Here is a 20,659-nt window from a genome sequence, read left to right as displayed (position 1 = left end):
TTAGCAGACTTCCTTTACCACATGGGAACTCCTAGTGCTGACTTCTCATAGTGCTTCTGTCTGGAATCCACTTGAAGTCGGGTGTGACATGGCGTTCATATGTCAGGGCTGCCGCAGAAAGAAGTCTGTTACCGAATGGGAAGTTAGACCAAGTCTTCCAACTGTAAGCATGTTTATAATTCCTTGATCTTTTAGGAAACCTCTCTTGCCAGTAAGATTGTTTCCTCAAAGATGCATCATTCTTGGCAGTTATTACAATTTTCCTCCCGCTAGCAGGACCTATGCCGGGTATTCGCTAACAGCTTGTCTGCTTGTCTGATCTTCGAGTGGCATTAGAGAAGCTGCAAAAGCCCAGACTGGGTTTACCTAACAGCTGAGGGATGCCTTTCCTCCCTGTAGATCACATGACTAGGTGTGCCTGTCGAGTTGGCTGTCCTTTTAAAGATCAGAGAAGTGTAGGAGTTTTACCTACTATAACAGCTGCTGGGGATGATACATCTTCAGAGAAACAATATAAATGGTAAGTAATGGTGGAGGGAGGTTAACAGCACATCCTCCCTTACTCTTTTCTATCTTCCTTTCTAAAGTGAGGATGCCCCTTTCAGATGATTTAAAACTTCTTTGAGTAGCACAGACCATCTTTAAAAGAAAGGAAATAAGTCCTCCCCATCCCTTTTGAAATATCTTTGTGCTCTTGGTGGTTTAGAAAGAGGAGACATGAACTCTGTCATTTAGTTCAGGGGCACTGCTCCTCTCCCAGCTCAGTCCCTTTTATGAGTTTACTCTAGAAGAGCCCTGATGTGACATAATGAACTGTCATTTTTACACACTCTGGAGGCGTGCGTCCCATGCTCTTTGCCACTGAAACAGCCAGGGAAGAACAGAGCGGGCTTCAGCTCAGATGGGATTGGATCTGTGTGTGGTGGGCTGCTGTGATCTATTCACAAGTGAAGTACCACAGAGTTTTCACAGTTTCTCCAAGAGCAGCTTTAGAGGCAGACAGGGAAACAAACTGTTAGAAGAAACCCAGCCCAGGACTTGCCATCTGGGGAGAGAAAAGGACTCGCAATAACTGCTGTAAGATTCCCACCTTGGAAGAAGTATCTCCAAGGCCTCAAATGACCCCATCTCCCGGTTTTCTGGGAGAATGAATTGATTTTGGATGAAATCTCTAAGATCCTTTTCTAGGTCAGAGTGAGTAACCTTGGACCTGGCTTTTCCTAACCACACGTGTGGGAGAGATACATCTATCAAGAACTTAGAGTACATAACTGCATTGATTTGTTGACTTATGTGTCTTTACTAGTCTACAAGCTCCTTAAGTTTTTTGTTTTTTTTTTTTTGAGAGGGAAAGAGCTAGTCTACTTTTTTACATTAAGTTAATTTTTTGAATGATTAACACATTCATGTGTTTCAAAAATCAAAACTATAAAAATAGGTGTGTTTCAGATGTCTGATTTCACACTCTTCCCTGCTGTCTTTTGTATCCTTTGCATCTTTATGCAAATAAAAGCAAATATTAATATACATTCTAATTTTCCACTTTACTTAAAAAGTAACTATCTACACATCGTCCAGCACCTTGTTTTTTTCACTTAAAGTACCCTGGATATCTTTCTATATCAGTACTTAAAGAACTTCCTTACTCTTTCTTTATGAATATACTCCATTGTATTGGGTGTACTAAGATTCTATTAAAATAGTTTATTTTGTCTTTTGCTATTGTAACCAATGCCACAGTGAATGGCTCTGTCCAGATATCATTTTGTTCCCATGCAGGTTTATCTGTAGGATATTCTTAGAAGTATGATTGTTGAGTCCAAGAGTAAATGCACTTATAATCTCTGTGTTATCTCCAGGATCCAGTGTCCATGCTACACAGAGTCTTTACTCAGTAAATAGTTGACTGAATGAGGAAATATATGGGAGGTGCTTTTTCTGGGTTTCTGACCAGTTTGCCCTGTAACCTATCTCAACGCTGCAATAAATTCTCTAAGATACTTCCAGTGTAAGGCATGTATTCCATTAAAGATAACCATCTATAAAAAGGACTTTTGGGTATGTTTATAACTAGACCTGTAAGAACATTTTGTGCATGCTTTTATTGGAGTTTTACAAACACACACACCACTGAATTTAGTCAAAAGTACATCTCCACACTCCAGTGAATGTATCACTTTATTTGGCTCTGATGGCTAAAGTCCTGTGAGTCAGAGTGGATATTTTTCCCCTCTTTCTTCCTTTCTCTCTCCCACTTGCAGTTTTATTTTTTGCCAAATGTTCAGGAAAGTCATCCTATAGACAGTGATGTAAACACCACCTGTTATGACTAATCTCCTGCGGTCTCTCCCTGTTCAGTGGCTTCCCACTGCTGAGGTGGCCAAAAGCAGTACGAAGGTCTGCACTGCTGGAGGGAGCCTCCGAAGTGTGGCTCGTCTGTCACCTGCCAGTACTCACAGCTTGTCAGTGGTGGTATTAAGTAAGAACGGAATCTTTGAGTTTCCTACTCCCAGTCTCTCTCACTGGGGCCTTAGCCCTCGTGAACCTTCATCTACTCATCCGTAGAATGAGGAAACGGGGCTTTATGAGTTGTAAAGTATCTTCACCTGAGTTTTATGATTTAAAGGGTTAGTTTTCCAACATACTGATTTTATTGATCTTTGTTAAGTTTTGTTTGACATTTCATAGTTTGCTAGCTCCTACTTCCATGTAAGTTTAGGATTCAGTTTTGCTGCTTGTTTTTATACCTGGTAGAGGGTTTGGCTTTGTTCAGTAGTGGAAATAACATGGAGTTTGTAATTTCCCAGGGTGGATTTGCTCTGTAACTTAGCAGCTGAATAATCTTGGAAAAATTACTTATCCTCTCTGTGCTTGTTTTCCTGTCTGTACAAGAGGATAATAAAGAAGCTACCTCATAAGGTTGTAAGGAAAACGGAAAAAAGCCTTTAAAAGCATTGTTTTGTGCCTTATGAAATGCACTAAATGTGAGGGTAATACATATAAGCAGTAAGTTGTAGGGGAGGGGATTGTGATGGCGCAGGACTGCCCATCACTCTTACCTCATGAGTAAATGACCCCACAGATTTTTTAAAATTTGAAACATGTCACACATATAGAAGAATATAATCAACATTTGTATATGGTTTCAATAATAATAAAATGAAAACTCATGAACTTAGCACTCAAATTTAAGAAAAAGAACATTACAGTCCCCTTAAAAGCTGCAGTGAGCCCACCCCAATCACATTGCCCTGCCTTTCTGTCCAGAGGTAGCTACTGTTCCCTCAATTTTATAAAAGTTTAGTTACCTTTGTACCTTTCCATAAACAACAAACTGCTTAGTTTTGAAAAACTGAATAGCAAGCACAGACCTGGATGTGTAAGGGACAATATTGCCACTGTTAAATGAAGATTTCCAGGAGATGATAACCAGAACAGAGTCTGTGAATCAGATCTGGCTCCGACTTCCCCAAAAATGTCCCTTCTGAGGTAGTCAGTGGGCAAGGTCATAAGTGAGTCCCAGGGAACAAAGGACAAGTATAAGGACACCTGACAGAGCTGTGATTTGCGCTGTGTATTAGATGTCTGGGAGACAGACGGCCTCTCCAGCTGTCAGGAGCGCCACAGGTTAGAGCAGTGAGGTGAACCGAGTGTCCGCAGCTGATTGAGACCAATGGAGAGCAGGAATTTTATCACCCCGCTGGCAAGACAAATCAAAGTACAGATAACAGTGTTATTCTGTCTTCAGTTAGAAAGAGTACAAAGACAGTCATGACAGGCACCAAAATTGCTCACTCTTAGACCACTCTGTTCTCATCTGTGCAGACTGCAGCTCTCATCTTTGGCTGTTGTGATTCCTGGTCCTGTGTATAATACATCTGCATCTCCATCTCTCTGCTTCTATCTGTCTCTGGAAGCTTGTAGAGCTGTCACTTTGTCTTGGGGATTTTGGAATTGCACAGTGCTGAGCCTTGGTGTGGGTCTGCTTTCATTCTTTGTGCTGTGTATCTAGTAGGCCCTTTCCATCAAGCAGCTCATGTCCTTGAATTCCAAGAAATTTTCTAGAATATTTTTTATTGGTGATTTTCTCCCATATGCTTTTTCTAGCCTTTCTTTCTGGGTCCCCTATTATTCAAAACCCAGACCTTCTGAATGCTTCATGTTCTTACTTTTTCACTCCTATTTTCCATTTCTTTATCCTTCTACTCTATATTTTTTAGAATTTCCTCAAAACCCTTCTTTTAAGTATTTTATTTCTGCTTATATGCTTTTAATTGACAAGAATTTTTTTCCCTTCTCTCTGAATATTTCTTTTTTTACAGTTCCTTCTTATTTTGTGATTGTACTTTTATCCCTCTGAGTGAATTAGTGATAGGTTTACACTTTTTTTTCCCTCCGTGCATGATTTCTGATTCTTCCAAGTTGCTTTTGCTTATTTGTTTTGGTGTCTGTCTTCCACGTTGGAATCACCTGAAGGCTTGTTCACTCACATGCTGGTGATGTTGATTCTAGCTAGAATACCTACTCCTGGCCTTTCCATTGGCAGCTTGGCTTCCTCGCAGCATGGTGACTGGATTCCAAGGGTGAGCATCCCAAAAGAGACAGCCAAGCAGAAATTTTATTGCGTTTTGTAATCTAGTCATACAGCATCACTTCTGCCACATTTTTCATCAGCATGGAGCCACTAAGGCTGGCCCATATTCAAAGGGAGAAGAATTGGACTCCATCTTTTGATGGGAGGAATAGCAAAGCATTTATGGACATATTTTAAAATCACCACATCATGTGAATGTAAAATGTAGATCTAGAAAGGGAAGCCAGGTCTTTTGACTCTTTATTTCAGACCTTTTTCTTTTACCCTGTTGTAAGGCAAGAAGTTGTAACTAAAAGCAGATCTTTAAATGACATATGAGTGTTAAGTTTCCAGGCTTCTTCAAGTTTCCAGGCTTCTTAAATTTTTCTGTTATAGGTCATTATGTAGTTCACTCTAGTAGATAATTTTTTTCTACTTTTTTGGGCTGGTTTATAAGTCCTGTGCATTTTGTTCTTTAAAGTTGTAGAGATGTAAATTAGAAGTTATTGAACCAGTGGTTTTCAAACCTATATTTGTTATTTTTTCTTTTCATAGCAAAACAGTTTTTGAAAAACAAAATTTTTCTTAGAGCATCATTATATGAAGCAGAGAAAAGCTGAGCTGCTTTGAGTACACATCAACACAGCACCATTCCCCTGAGGTGGCCCTTGAAGTTCTTCTTGGGAATGACAGACTTAGGCCATCTCTTTCATTTTATGTCACGGCTGAGGCCTAAGGAGTTTCATGAAAGTTAGTAACCTAGCCAGCAACAGGACCTTAGCCCTTACTTGCAAGGCTGGTGCTTTTCCCATTACTTATTATTTAGTTACAGATTATTTGGGATGAAGCTTAGGGTATAGCATTTTGCAACAGTGTGTCACCAGCAGGAAACCTTTATATCAGTGTTTTCTCCCAGTAATAGCAGGATAAGGGACGGAGACCCAGGTTCCTCCTCCTGAACACCTAACCTACGTCAAGACTTTGTTTACCTTTGATGCCACTGTTGCTACCTGGGCTGTCTGACCAGAAACAGTCTTCAGTTTCCTAATCATGTGGCCAGTTTGCAATGTCAGTCTTCATCTTGGTGGCTACAGTTATGGAAAGCTACATATTATTGGTCTCCAACCAGAGTCAGCTGGTTAGCTTCTTGAGAACAGTGAGCTGGTAAAATTTGGCTAATAATCTCACACCCTTATGTATTGCTGTATTATGATCTTCACATTTTTGAAAATATACTACCAACCCCCACTATAACCCTTTTTCTTCTTATACTGGTATCAAGTGTTTTACTTAATGTTACTAAGCAACCAACTAAAATTGGCAACACTATATTAAAAGAAAGGGGAAAATGATTACTGCTTATCAATTTAGCACAGAGTGTTCCCAAGTATTGGCTGAATGAAACCTAAATGACAGTTTCACTGATAAATTTATTTTGACTTTTTTCAGTGTATTAAGATATTCCGTATTTCAGAAAAAGCTGCATATGATAAAACAAAGATTCGTTCTATTTATAATATCAGTTTGAGATTTAATTAATTCCTCATCACCACAGTTATTGATTTTCTCTTTTGAATTAGGTTTTAATAACCATCTGTGAGAACAGGCTGAAAGCCTGTCTCTGGAAACAATGCCTTGATATTCAGGGACATGTGAGCAGCTGTGAGCTGTTATTCTGCCTTTCTTAATAGTTGAATGTCACATCCTGTAGTTTGGCTTTCATTCACTAATGTGAGCAAAGGATTCTGCCTTTCTTTCTGACTCAAGTTCCATTAACATAGTACGTTAACATTCTTCATTACTCTTCAGTCCAAGTTACCTTCTGAACTAAAAATAAATTCCATTTGGGCCTCTGGTTCTAACCTCACCCTATAATCCTCTCAGCTTTGGCATTACAATTGCTCTTATATAAGTATCTCCCCACTCTCAGTCTTTGCCAAAATCCAGTTCTCTTACTAATAAAAATTTCCCTCTTCCATCTCAGCATGGTATTAATAAAAATGAGTGGGTATAAAAATGTGTATATATACTCTGTGAGTGAAGAAGTTAATTTATATGTGAATGAGTCTGTTTGTATCTAATAGTGGGTGTTTATACCCAGGTTGGGAAAGGTGTGTGGGAAGGGATAGGGAAGGATAAGCCTGGTGAAGAGGAAGAGAAACTATTGAGGAGCCTCAAAAGATAATAGTAACAAGACTGATGTTGGAGAGAGGTTCTTTTCTGTAACATTCTTTCCCATTAACAAAGATTTCAAAGCCCACAAGAAATCATTTGCAGAGATACCTAATTTTACTTGCTAAAAAGTTGAACTTCTGTCCAATTTGTGCTTAAAGTACAAATTGCTAGAAATTGGACATTTCCATATTTAATAAAAATTAATTATAAGGGAGAGGGTATGTATAGCTCAGTGGTAGAGTGCATGGTTAGCTTGCACAAGGTCCTAGGTTCAATCCCCAGTACCTCCATTAAAAAAATAATAAATCTAATTACCTCCCCCCAGTAAATAAATAAATAAATAATTTAAAAAATTAATTATAGAACTGAGTTAGAAATTTAATCATCTGTTTTATACTTTCAGTATCATTGTTCTCTCCTTAAACCACTGAACAGTGTTTCTCAGTGTGATCCCCAGACTAGCATGTTATATATGCAGATTCTTGGGCCCCACTCCAGACCCACTGAATCACAAACTTTGAGAGGGCCTTAGTAATCTGTGTGTTATTTCAACAAGATCTTCCAGTGATTCTGATATACAATAAAATTTGAAAACCATTGCTGTTGAGTATAAGAAATTGGCATCTCAGTACTATCTTCTAATATGAAAGTTTGTTTTAAAAGATACCCTAACACTAATAAAATTTGTCTCAGTCTGTTGAAGTCAGTGACAGATCCAAGTTTAGATGCTTGATTGGGAGAGTGAATAAGGAAGGAGGACCTTATATCTATGTTACTGCTATGATGATTGATACTGTTGTGTTTGCTTAGTTGAAATATATACCCTGATTACATTAGAGTGGAATTAAGTTCTATATGTGTATATTTCATTATTGGAGAATTTAGAATCTATAAAATATTAATCTATTCTATTGTTTGGAAGTACTGATACTTGAGAAAATACAGTACCAAAGTAAAATGCTTAGTGGAAGGGCTCAACAGCAGAATGGAGGGGATAGGAATTAATGAGCTGAAATATAGACCAATGGGAATTTCCCAATCTGAATAATAAAGAGAAAAATAGACTGGAAAGAAAAAGTCAATCGTTTCAGACCTGTGGGACTATAACCAAAGATATTACATTCTTGTCACTGGAGTCTTAGAAGGAGAGGAAAATGAGGGTAGGCTGAAAAAATACTCAAGAAGTGACTAAAAGCTTCCCACATTTGGCAAGAGACATAAACTTACAGGTGTGGGAAGCTGAGCAAATCCCATACATGATAAACTCAAAGAATCCTCATCAAGTCATAATTAGACCTCTGAAAACTAAAAACAACAGCAACAAAATGCTGAAAAGCAGCCAGAGAAACAGGACACCTTTACCTATAGGGGAAAACATTTCAAATAACAGCAGATTTCTTCTCAGTAACCATGGAGGCCAGAAGGAAATGGCTGAAAGAACTGCCAACCCAGAATCCTGTACTTGGCAAAAATATTTTTCAGGAATGGAGAGAATATCAAGACATTCTCAGGAAAGTGAAAAGATTTTGTTGCCAGTAGATGGTCTAAAAGTATGAATTCAGAGGTTCTCTAAACAGAAAGAAAACAATAAAAGAAGCAATCTTCAAACATCAATAAAAAGAAGGAACATGATAAGCAAAAATAGGTAAATGCAATAGACTTTCGTTTTCCTTTTGTGTTTTCTAAATTATGGTTGACAGTGGAAGCAAACATTATAACACTGACTGGTATGGTTCTAAATGTATGTAAGGAAATATTTAAGATAATGATAAACAGAGAAAGGTAAAGAAATGTCAAAGCAGTACAATTTCTATACTTCAGCTGGTAAAATGATAACACCAGTGGACCAAAATAAGTTATGTGTATACAATGTAATATCCAGAGCAACCTTTCAGTAACACTGCAGATAAATCAAAATGGAATTCTGAAAAATGTCCAAGTAACCCAGTGAGGTAGGAAAAATAAGAGAAAACAAATAGAAAACAAAAAAATTAAATGACATATCAATAATTATATTAAATGTAAATGGTCTAAATATATCAATTAAAAGACAGAGATTGGCAGAGTAGATTAAAAACATGCCCCAACTATATGCTATCTACAAGAAACTCAATTCAAATGTGGCAGTATGGGCAGGTTGAAAATAAAATGATGGAAACAGTAACAGCTATATTAACATCAGATAAAGTAGACTTAGAACAAAGAAAATTGCTGGAGCCAGAGAGGGATATTATGTAATGAGGGGTTTTGCCAAGAATAGATGGATGCAGAGGGCCCATGCTGAGATCTGAAAGGAGCAGGTGACCCCTGTGAATTCTCAAATCCATGGCTCCCTTCCAGGACAGGGGCCCCTTCTGAGATTAGAATCAAATCTGAGCAGCACTGGGACAATAGAAATTAAGGAAAGAGAGTACTTAAACATGGAGGAGGGAAACAGAGCCTGGAAATCTCAGAAAGCAAGCTGCAATATATTTGCATTCCACATAAAAACAACAAAAAAGAGCTACCCCTTCTAAAAGTTTGGGGAAATTAATTTCAAATAAAATTGGCTACAGAAGAGCAGCAAGGTCAAATTCTATAGTTTTTAACTATAAAATTGTAGATTATAATATTTAATTACAAAATTTATTGTAATAAAAAAAGAACAAAAAACAGTAACAGCCACTTGAACGGTTAGAGCACGTCAGAAACACATGCCCACACACAAAAAAACAAAATACTCTTTCAAGATGAGCTAAAATTCATTAAGAAAATAATATAGCACTTGAGAAAAACATAAATCAGAATTGCAGAAACTGAGAGGGAGAGGATAGCTCAATGGTAGAATGTGTGCTTAGCATGCATGAGGTACTGCATTCAATCCCCAGTACCTCCTCCAAAAATAAAATAGATGAATAAACCTAATCACCTCCCCCTGCATACACACACAAAAAGAACCGCAAAAACTGAAAAAGGTGACAATAAAGAAAGAAATTTGATTTTTTTCTTAATTTTAGAAATAAACTAGAAGGAATACAAGTAAACATTAACAGGTAATACCATTAGAGAACTAGAAGATGGGAAGGAGGAAATATTTAAAATTTAAAAAGAAAGAGATTGAGAGAAATTAACTAAAATTGGAATAGACAGAGTAAGGAAGAGCTGGTCACACTCTATTCCTTAACTGGTTAGTGATTTCGAAGATAGTTCATTAAGCCTTATAGTAATTCATTAAGCCATACATTTGTTGTATGAGGTTTTTCTGTACTTGTTTTATTTAACAGTTATAAGGTAATGAAATGCAACAAAAAGACAAGAAATGAGCTGGTGGATATTTGGGAAAAAAATACATAATATGTTCATGTAAATTGGTAAGAAAATGCTAAAATGCCAATAAAGAATTGCATATACAGGGGGTTGGAGGTATAGCCCCATGCACAAGTCTTGGGTTCGATCACCAGTATTTTCATTAAAAAAAAAAAAAAAGAGATTAAAGAAAATGATTTGCACATATAGTTGACTCTTGAGCAACATGGCTTTGAACTGTGCAGATACACTTATATGCTGATTTTTTTCAATGAACTTCAGTAAATATGTACTATAGCACTGCAGGATCCATGGTTGGTTGAATCTGTGGATACAGAGGGCCAACTATAAAGTTACGTGTGGATTTTCAACTGCACTGGGGGTCAGTGCCCAAACTCCTGCATTGTTCATGGGTCAGCTATAGTCAGAAAGCTACCAAACAACTAAAAACATCTAGTGTCACTGAAACATGTCCTGAAAGGCAACTTAGGGGAAGGGAGGAGGGGAAAGAAAAATTCTTTATGATATCTATAGATAACTTTTAATGTCAAATACAGCCTAATTTATCTGTTGTGGGTGAAGTTGGAGGGAACTGGCAATAGACCCTTCGGTAAGTGCCCTTCTCTAAGGTAGGTTTCTCTGTTACATGATCCCAAGGTGAATGCAATTCAAAAAAATCTATTTGTGTTTTGTTCATGTTGAGTTAGTCTGGTATTTTGTAGTTTGGGGAAATTTTATGATTAATTACACTGAATGCTTTTTTATGCTTCACAGTGAGAGACCTACCACCAATTTGCCTTGATGTTAGACAGAAACAGCGCATCTCTGTAGATGCAGGATCATCCGAAACAAAGGCCCCAGTTCTTCCAGAACCTGTCCTTCCAGTTCAGCCCAAAACTATGAAAGACTTTCTGTAAGTTTGGCTCACTATTATGTGTAGACATACAGTCACCCGCATGTCAGCACTTTACATAATTTAATGTGTTTTGGTGAGAAATTAATTGAACTTACGGCTTGTTATAAGGTATTAGCCAAGGCACAGAAGATTCAGGTATCTCAAGCTGAAGATGAAAACAAACATATAAGTGACAGGTAAAGGGGTAGATAATGTTGCAGCAAAAGAAACACTAAATAAGAGAAAATGAGTCAAAGCAAGCAAAAGGAGATAAAGGTGGTAATAAAATAATAGAATGCTTTCTTTTTAAAAAAAATTTTTTCCTCTATTATTTGTCACAAAAACCATAAAAACTATGTCACTACTAAAAAAACCCAAATGGGTAACTTGAAGGACTAAGTGAGAATGAGAAAGTAGAGATAAAGTAAATAAAATCTGTCAAGAAATTTGACTGTAAAGTGAAGAAAAGAGTGATAGTTATAAGGAGGATGTTGAAAATCGACTTTTTAAAAAGCAAAAAATGGGTAAGTTGAAACTGGATTAATATCTTACTCCAATTAGGAATTATAAATTTATAAACTATTTACATTAACTGGAACATATTTCTATATTCAGCTTCGTTATGTCAAGTTGCAAGTTTGGTGACATTTCTTTGTAAAGAATTAATGCTATTTTATATGAATAATATTTTTATTAATTATGGCTAATAAATGTTTTTATTTTAGGGAAGATGTAGAAAAAGTTAAGTCATCAGGAGATTGGAAAACAGTACATGATTTTTATCTCACAACATTTGATTCTTTCCCGGAACTAAATGGTGCATTTAAGGTAATAATACATAAAACACATTTTTCACTTTTAGTTTTTTTTTTTTAACATTTTTTATTGAGTTATAGTCATTTTGCTATGTTGTGTCAAATTCCAGTGTAGAGCACAATTTTTCAGTTACACATGAATATACATATATTCATTGTCACATTTTTTTTCGCTGTGAGCTACCACAAGATCTTGTATATATTTCCCTGTGCTGTACAGTATAATCTTGTTTATCTATTCTGCATATGCCTGTCAGTATCTACAAGTTTGGAAATCCCAGTCTGTCCCTTCCCACTCTCCTTCCCCTTGGCAACCACAAGTTTGTATTCTGTCTATGAGTCTGTTTCTGTTTTGTATTTATGTTCTTTTTTGTTGTTGTTGTTTTTGGATTCCTCATGTGAGCAATCTCATATGGTATTTTGCTTTCTCTTTCTGTTTTACTTCACTTAGAATGACATTCTCCAGGAATATCCATGTTGCTGCAAGTGGCGTTATATTGTCGTTTTTATGGCTGAATAGTATTCCATTGTGTAAATATACCACAGCTTCTTTATCCAGTCATCTGTTGATGGACTTTTAGGCTGTCTCCATGTCTTGGCTATTGTAAATAGTGCTGCTATGAACATTGGGGTGCAGGTGTCATTTTAAATTTTCCAAAAAGAGATACATAAGTTTACTTCTTTTTATATCAAGTGTGGGCTTAAGCAACTATTTAAGCAAACATAAATATGTATTAATTCTGAAATTACATGTATCACAAGTAAATATTACTTAAGTGCTATCTTGGATTGTTTTTATTTGTACTGATGTTAATGTTTGACTCCATTCTTTCAGTTTTAAAAAAGTTATTAAGATAATCCTTATATATTTATTTTTATTTTTAGCAGTTTTGCCCTAACAGTTGTTGTTTTAATCATTATACTAAAATTATTAGAAATTATGTAGGAATCATTATGGTTCAGATGTTACTTAGACTACTTCATAAAATGGTATATACACATAATTTCTTAATTGAATTTGCAGAAAGATGCCTCCGCCTCATTTAATACTATTGAAGACTCTGGGATTAATGCTAAATTTGTGAATGCTGTATATGATGCCTTACTTAATACTGTAAGTATTGTTTATGAACACATGCAAATAGTGTAATTCTTTGACTCTGCTGTATTTTAAAAATAGCCACATAAATATTGTAAAAGTCATCTTGTAACATAATTACATTAGAAACTCTGACATAATTTTATGGTAAATTTAGTTGGAGTTCTCAGAAAGTTAGATTTCTAACTAAATGAGAATTCAGCAGAAAATACTTTCATGTCCAGTCCTTGTTTAGAAAGGCTTGCTAAAATAAAAATCATATTTTACTGACTCAGCAAAAGGAGATAGGTTACTCGATTGTATTGGAATTAACACTGAATCTATAGACCAGTGGTTCTCAAATTTTAGCATGTATCAGAATTGCATAAAGTCTCCTTAATACACAGAGTTCCAGATTCAGCAGGTCTAGGATGAAAGTCTAACAGGTTCCAAGATGTGTTGATCTTCCTGACCCAGGGACCAGATTTTGAGAACCTCACTGCTACAGATCACTTTATGAAGATTTGACACCATTTCCATCTATGAGCGTGGTGTATCCCTTTAAGATTCATTACTTAAATTTTTAATTTCTCTTAGTCATGTTTTCTGGGTAAAGGTCTAACACATTTCTTGTTTTATTTATTTCTAGGAACTTGATTTTTTTTAATGCTATTATAATTTCACTTTCTAATTGTTACCAGTATATGAAAATACTTTCATATATTTATTGTTACCTAATTACCTTGCTAAATTCACTCATTAATTCTAATATATCAGTATATTTATTTGGATTTTCTCTATACTCATGTCGTTTGTGAAAAGCAAGAGTTTTGTCTCTTTCCAATCCTTGTATCTTGTATGTGTATATGGATGGATGTACGTATTTGCCTTATTACACTGGCTAACACTTTTTGTATAATTTCAAATAAGAGAAGTAATAGCAAACATACTTGTCTTATTCCTAATCTCAGCACTTCATTGTTAAGTACATGGAAGGGTACTTAACTAACATTTGTTATCATTGTTAACATTGCACATTTCAAAATTAATTTTAAAAAAAAGTTTAAAACCTTGCCCAGAATTGGCAATATTGTAGAGCAATTGGAACTTTTCTACCCTGATAAAGTATAACTAGTTCAACCACTTAGGAAAACTGCCTGGTATTATTACTAGCACTAAGCATATGCATACACTGTGACCCCAAGTTCCACTCTGAGGGACGTTTCTCTGACTTCTTTTAACTTGGGATGATGTTAATATTTTATAGACACCAAAAAAATTAAATCTACAACATGAGGAAAAACTCTTAAAAATGGAATACAAACAAGAAAAAAACTACATTTCAAATGAATACCATAACCATACTGGAGGAAAAAAAACCTAAGCCAAGTAACTTTTATACACTGTGCTTTATATATCTTCAATTGAAAGATCGAAAGAAAAAAAAAAAGAGTTCTTTGTACTTTACTGACAACACTGCTAAACCTGGATTTATTCAAAAAGAAAGTTTTGAAAAATAGTTGAGACTGGAGAGAGCAGTAAGAAATCACTGTACTGGCATCACACTGAAACTTGGAGTTTAAGCTTTGTCTCAGCAGCAAGTTGAGGTAGTTGAATAAGCGATCCAGGATAAACCAGAGACTCTGAAAGGGTGGGTGCTAAAGTAGTCCCAAGTCCAAAGAGTGTCTTTTCCCCACTGTCCTCACCATTTTGCCCCCCTGCCCACCAGCTTCTAGAAGAAAAATTAAAATCCTCACTTTTAGGGTCCTAGGATTCCCACAGAATGTAATAAACTAAATATGATGGATAAGCATTTAGATAAAAAATTAACTAAATGAGAGTCAGAAAAAATAACACAGATTTTGATCCCCTAAGAATTCAGATACTGAGACTATCAACAGACTATCTAAAATAATTAGATTTGACACCAGATAGAATTTTTAGAAGTAGAAAAATCAGTAGATGCATTAAATAGCAGATTAGAGACAGCTGTGAAGTGAATTAGAGGAGAAAAAAATGTCTCAGCATAGACACAGGGAAAAAGAAAGAAGTGTGAAGAAAGTAAAGATAACAGGATACATTTCATTTGGAGTCTCAGATACAGAGTATAGAAAGAATGAAGGTATGTTTAATGGCTGAGGGTTTTGCAGAACTGACACAAGATGTGTGTGAATCCACAAATAACATAGGAAACACAATATATACCAGGCAAGTTAAAAGAAATGTAAACCTAGACACATTGAGGTGAGACTGTGTAACATCTAAATAAAGAGAAGATCTTACAAATAATCACAGAGAAAAGACAGATCATCCACAAAGGAACAGTAATTAACTGTCTACAGACATCTTCCCAGCAGTAGTGGGAGCCAGAAAACATGCTGAGCATCCTTTTGAGATTTGTGTCATAAACTCATTGTTTGTGTCCAGTCAGCACATTTGTCTGATTTTTCTTCTGCAGCTGTCCACTGTTCAGGGGTGGTGGTGGCCTTCTGGGTGTGAAGGGTCACTCCAAGCAGAGGAGAGGAAAGGAATGACATATTTAGTATGTGTATAAAGTAAAATACTAGGCTGAATGAGTGTGAACAGACAGTGCAGAATGTCTTAAAAGTGATTGTGATTCTTTAAAATAAATCCATGATAGATACTTGTTTTCCTGACGTATGCATCTTTCATATAACAACATGACACAGAGAAAGTGTAATGACTATGTATTTGAAACTTCTAAATTAATGAAGGTTTTAGTCATTATTTCTCATAAACTAAAGCACCATCTAGATGTGTCTTATTTTTACTCATTCTTTTGTGACATGTTTGGTAGTAAATAAGATATTTTTAGTATTTGAATTATTAAACTATAAAGGAATATTATGTAGTACCTTTTTCAAATCCTGTAACATTTTTATCTTGTTACCTTATTTTTTATTGAATATAATTTGGTTGTACTTAATAATGAATTGTGGGTTTAACTGCTAATTATAACTTGGTATTGGTAGGGTGAAATATGTCCAAAATTTATGCAATCATTTTACATTGTTAAACATGCTACTCTTGGACTTGTGTTCATGGTTTTATCCTGTGAATCCAGAGAAAGGGAGATTGCTTTTCTGTTTTTCACTGCCATATAAAACTGATGTTGGTCATTAAAGGGGCACCGTATGTTTGTGCAGGTTGTACAGTGCACATCCCAGGGAGCGTTCTTGAGATCTGTGTCATTGGTGCTCACTCAGGCTCTCAGATATGAAATTGAGACCACTGTAAATGGCAGTCCTCAGTCATCAACTCTGATTTTAACTGTTGAAACAAATCTGTAAATATAATAATCATATAAAAGTCACCTAAGTGGCTAATCCTAACTATGTCTTGATTCTCTTTTGCCTACAGCCTCAAGACATTCAGAAGACAGTATTAAAGGGAATCATTAACAGCCTGTTACGAGAATGGAAAGGGTAATTCGAACTAATATTTGGCTAATTAATTAGTTCAGGTGGTTAATTTATACACCTCATGCATCTTTAATATATATGTATGTATTTTACTCTCAGAAAAGATTTTAGTTTCTATAATAAAAACAGATCAGAAGAAATTATAAACCGTATGTAACAAAGCTTTTTACCTCAAGCTTTATGACTTCTCAGGAGGGTTCACAGGTGAGCTTCAGGGATCTGTGAATTCTTTAAAATTGTATATAAAATTTGTTGGGTACAGATAAACATGTGTTTGACAAAACTAGAATGGGTAGTTACATCAGTAACCTAGAATGAAATAATTTGGGCACTACATTTAGCCTTGGGTTTTCTGGTAACCAGAGCACAATTTTCTTATTTCTCAATATGAGGAAAAGTAAGTTTAGCTACTGAAATGTTTTTTTCTTGGCACTGAATATTGAATTGTTAGGAATGATGGACAATATAATTAATAATGTTTTGAATTGTGAATATGCAGAACACAAAAATATACTTTTAAAATTACATATTATTTAAATTTATATTACTTAATAACATTATATTTTAAATAATAGCTTCTACTAAAGCCAAAGGAATACCATTAAATTATAATTTAAATGTTTGTATTAAACCCAAGTTAAAAATAATACCAAACTAGAATTCTTAAATATGTTAAGTGTACTCTATATATTTTAATAACATTGTTCCAATTCTCAAAGAAATTCATAGTTACTATAAAAAAATTAGAAAAGGCAGAATAGTATTAAAAAAGTAAAAATGTCAACATTTTACAGTTTTTTCTAGTCAGCTTTTTAAAAACAATTGAAGTCATACTATATTTTTCATGTGATTTTTAACTTTAACAGTATTTTCCTAGTTTATCATTCTAGTAATACATTTGCATTTTCTTTGAATTTTACGTTTCTGGTTGAATACACAATACCTCATTGAAAATGAAAAAAAGTTGGAATGTAAAGAGAATGCTTAGGAGGAAAGAAGTCCAGTGGTCTGATGGCACTGCAGGGACCTCAGTCCCCCCCTAAGCACACTCGCACAGCTGCCTAACCCCTGCTCCTCAACTGTGTGCCCAAGACAGAGTGAAATGGTAATCTGATGGGACTTACTTGTCAAAGGAACATGTGGTCTTGACCCTAAAGATCTTGGTTTATTTTGGGTTTATGGTGGTAACAACAAGATCTAAAGTCGATTGACCATTTACTATGGGCTAGGCACCTTTCTAAGTTTTACATGTAGTTCTCATTGAGTCTTCACTACAATCCTGTGAAATAGGTAATATGATTATTTTCATTTCAAAGTTGAGGAAACTAATTCACAGAGAAGTAAATTGCCCAAGTTAACACAGTAAGTGCCTGAGTCAGAATTAGAACCCAGGCAGTCTGGCAAGAAAGAGGCTGAGATCTTAACCGCAACTTCTGTACCCAGAACTGTATACTGTACTAAAATACTGGTGCATAGGACAGGAAAATGGAAATTTCCATGGTATAGCTATAAGATGGGAAAAAAAATGGACTCTTCTACCATCAGGAATTTTCATATTTAGGAATGGCCTTGAGCTTTTAAAAAATCTTTTCAAACATAGCTTCTAAAACAAAACAGTAGTCCTGTTGAGAAAATAATCTGACAATTATGTAGAATATTATAGAAAGAAATAGTTTAGATTTGATTTAAATCTAAATAATTTAAATCATTACTCAGTTGAGATAATTCTTCCACAGAGAAATATTACTAATTTGAAAATTATATATACATATATATGCATATGAATTTCGAATTTTAATACATGTTACTTATATTTATATTTCAGATAATATGGCTTTACATTCTGTAAAGGTCATCTAGTACATTTTGGGCAATGACTTATGTTTTCAGATTTTGTAACCATAACAGAAAAGTAAATAATTACTTGGTCATTTTATTTTCTTAAGGGAAATTCAAGGAAATAGTTGGTGGTGAACCATTTTTCTCCAATATTTAATTTTATAGGATTTCAAGCTACAGATCAGTTAAAGGAGACAATGAAAACTCATTCACCCTTCACCTAGATTCACCGTTTATTACCTTTTTACCACATTTGCCTTTGCTTTCTCTCCCTCCTAGTTAACTTAGTTTTTAGGTTTCTTCAGAACCAGTCTAGAGTAAGCACAGAGGAACCTATATTCCCAACATAATGTGGATATGTTACTGTCTCAATAATAATACATATTAACTTAAGCCTGGTTTTGGCTTTTATCATATAAGTTCTCACAGAAACATTTATTGATCATTTTTTATTAGGTATTCTAAGATTAAACATTCATCTGTAATCAGTTACACTTATTTCTTTTTCAGACCACGAACAAAAGATGATCTTAGAGCATATTTTATACTTTTACAGGTAAGAAAGCAAGAATTTGGTTGAACTAAGTTGTGTAATTCATATCTCAGTCTATGCAATTGTAAGTGAACTGATATCAAATACTAGGTATTATTTTTAACAACATTTTTGATACTTTTTAAATTATAATTACTTATAACCAGAGAATTAAAACTAGAACAGATAAACAGTGGGAGGCTAAATTATCTCTCGGATTAATATTTTAATTTAGTTCTTGCATTCTTCCTGTGAGATTCAGGAAGAGAGTCAAAGAACTTCCTCCATCAGTAAGTTTCCTTTCTTATAACTATTTTTTTAAGGGGCTCCAAAACTTTCTTTTATTTCCCAATTAGTGGTTTCTAACTTTTCTGTGTATTTTCAATAAATGTTTAAGATAGAGTTCTAATGGAAAAATCAAAGTGGTTGTTTTTATTTGCTAAAGCAAAGATGATGAACTTTTTCCTCTTGAATGATAGTCATTGACATGAAAAAATAAGGTCCAGAGAAATGAAAAGCAATTTCAGTGTTTTGAAAAGGAAATGTGTTATTCCCATAGCTAGCATACTATGACTGTATTATTCTTTACAATTTACAAAAGGTGTTCATGCAGATTACTATCTCATTTTTAAAGATAAGAAAAAATTACATTAAGATATGGCACTTAGCTCAATATTATGGTCAATAAAAAGAAATACGCAAGCTAGGGATAGAAGGAGGAGAGAGGAAAAAAGAAAACATGGAAAAAAGGGGAAAATAGGTAAGAGATAGTGAAGAGATACAAGGAGAAGTAAAGAGGTAAGAAGGGAAAGACAAAACTAGAAAAAAGAAGAAATATATGTAGAGGTGGTAAAAGCTAGAAAGTGACAACATGAAGCTTGGATTTTTAAGTGAGTACGTTAGTCAGCAGTAGCTCTGCTCATGACATCTTGTTCTTTGAGCTATCGTTTGGTGAGGTTTTCAGCTGGGGTCACTCCCTAATTTTGAACTTAACTGCCAGTCAGTCAGTTTTGAAAAATACACACTGCTCTTTTATTTTTCACAATTTCAGTTTATCTTTCAATAATATTCATTTTTCCCATGGAGTTCTGAAATGTACATGGTGATGGAGTTTTAGGTTTGGGGACTATAACTCGAGGTTTTGCTTACTATACAAGCTCTCCTTTAACATTTAAAAGTTCTTAGAAGCTATTATGTGGTTCTCCCCTTTTTCTTTGTGAGATATGCAAATAACTCATTTCACAATGGCAGGTTTCATAGCCAGCTTTTATTTCATTTTTTCTAGCATTCTCTCCACCCTAACCCATTTGTAATCAAGGAAGAACCAGGTTTTTGTTTAATTGGGTAGGAGTGATTGCCACCATTTGTACCAGGCACTAAGCTAAGTACTTGACCTACATTTTTTTTTAATACTCAAAACAACCTCTAAGATATTATTATTCCCATTTTACAGATGAGGAAATTGAGAATCAAAGTTTAAGGAACATCCCAAAGAGTGTATAGCTAGTAAGTGACAGAATTAGCACTCAGATCCAGATCTATATCAATTCCAAGGCCCGTGCTCTTTCCACTGTACCGCAGTGGGAATCCAAGCCTCTGTTAGAGAGTTAAACAAATAGATTAGTGTTTTAAAGGATTGCACCTACTGTTTTATAATCTCAAGTTTAGTTTTCTGCATTTGCCACTTAGCTCATTAAGCCTAGTATCTTTCCTTTTACATGTTGACAGAATTTTAACACATTATCTTTAATATCTTTTTCAGAATCCTCAATTTAATAACACATCTACGTATGTCATCTATGCTCACTTGCTCCGACAGATAGCTACCTTAGTGGAAGCTGACCATCATTTCCTAGTTCACTGGTTTAAAAAGTAAATTATTCTATGATATTAAGAATTTTTATAATCTTACAGTTTTAAGTTTATTAGTAGTTTTATAATAAAATATATTAAATGTTTTCAGGTCTTTAGAAATGATACTTATAATTCAGATGTTTTCAGGTCTTTAGAAATGATACTTATAA

The 20,659-nt window shown here is 34.9% G+C and overlaps 1 protein-coding gene across 3 annotated transcripts in view; it reads left to right on the top strand.

The window, feature by feature from the left end:
• HECTD2 (HECT domain E3 ubiquitin protein ligase 2) overlaps positions 1-20,659 on the top strand; it is a 63,689-nt gene that overhangs the window by 19,771 nt on the left and 23,259 nt on the right. For all 3 annotated transcript variants that reach the window (XR_012510204.1, XM_074373965.1, XM_074373966.1), the window contains exons 3-8: positions 10,808-10,946; positions 11,654-11,756; positions 12,768-12,857; positions 16,203-16,267; positions 18,614-18,659; positions 20,398-20,507. Coding sequence is in view for 2 of the 3 variants with exons in the window: in XM_074373965.1 (XP_074230066.1) it covers positions 10,808-10,946; positions 11,654-11,756; positions 12,768-12,857; positions 16,203-16,267; positions 18,614-18,659; positions 20,398-20,507 (553 nt within the window). In the remaining variant the exon portion in view is untranslated. The remainder of the gene's footprint in view (positions 1-10,807; positions 10,947-11,653; positions 11,757-12,767; positions 12,858-16,202; positions 16,268-18,613; positions 18,660-20,397; positions 20,508-20,659) is intronic.

Source organism: Camelus bactrianus, chromosome 11, assembly GCF_048773025.1.
Source record: "Camelus bactrianus isolate YW-2024 breed Bactrian camel chromosome 11, ASM4877302v1, whole genome shotgun sequence".
In the NCBI taxonomy this organism is placed as follows: Eukaryota; Metazoa; Chordata; class Mammalia; order Artiodactyla; family Camelidae; genus Camelus; species Camelus bactrianus.
Note: the sequence above shows the minus strand (reverse complement) of the source record. Positions and strands in the feature narration are given on the sequence as shown.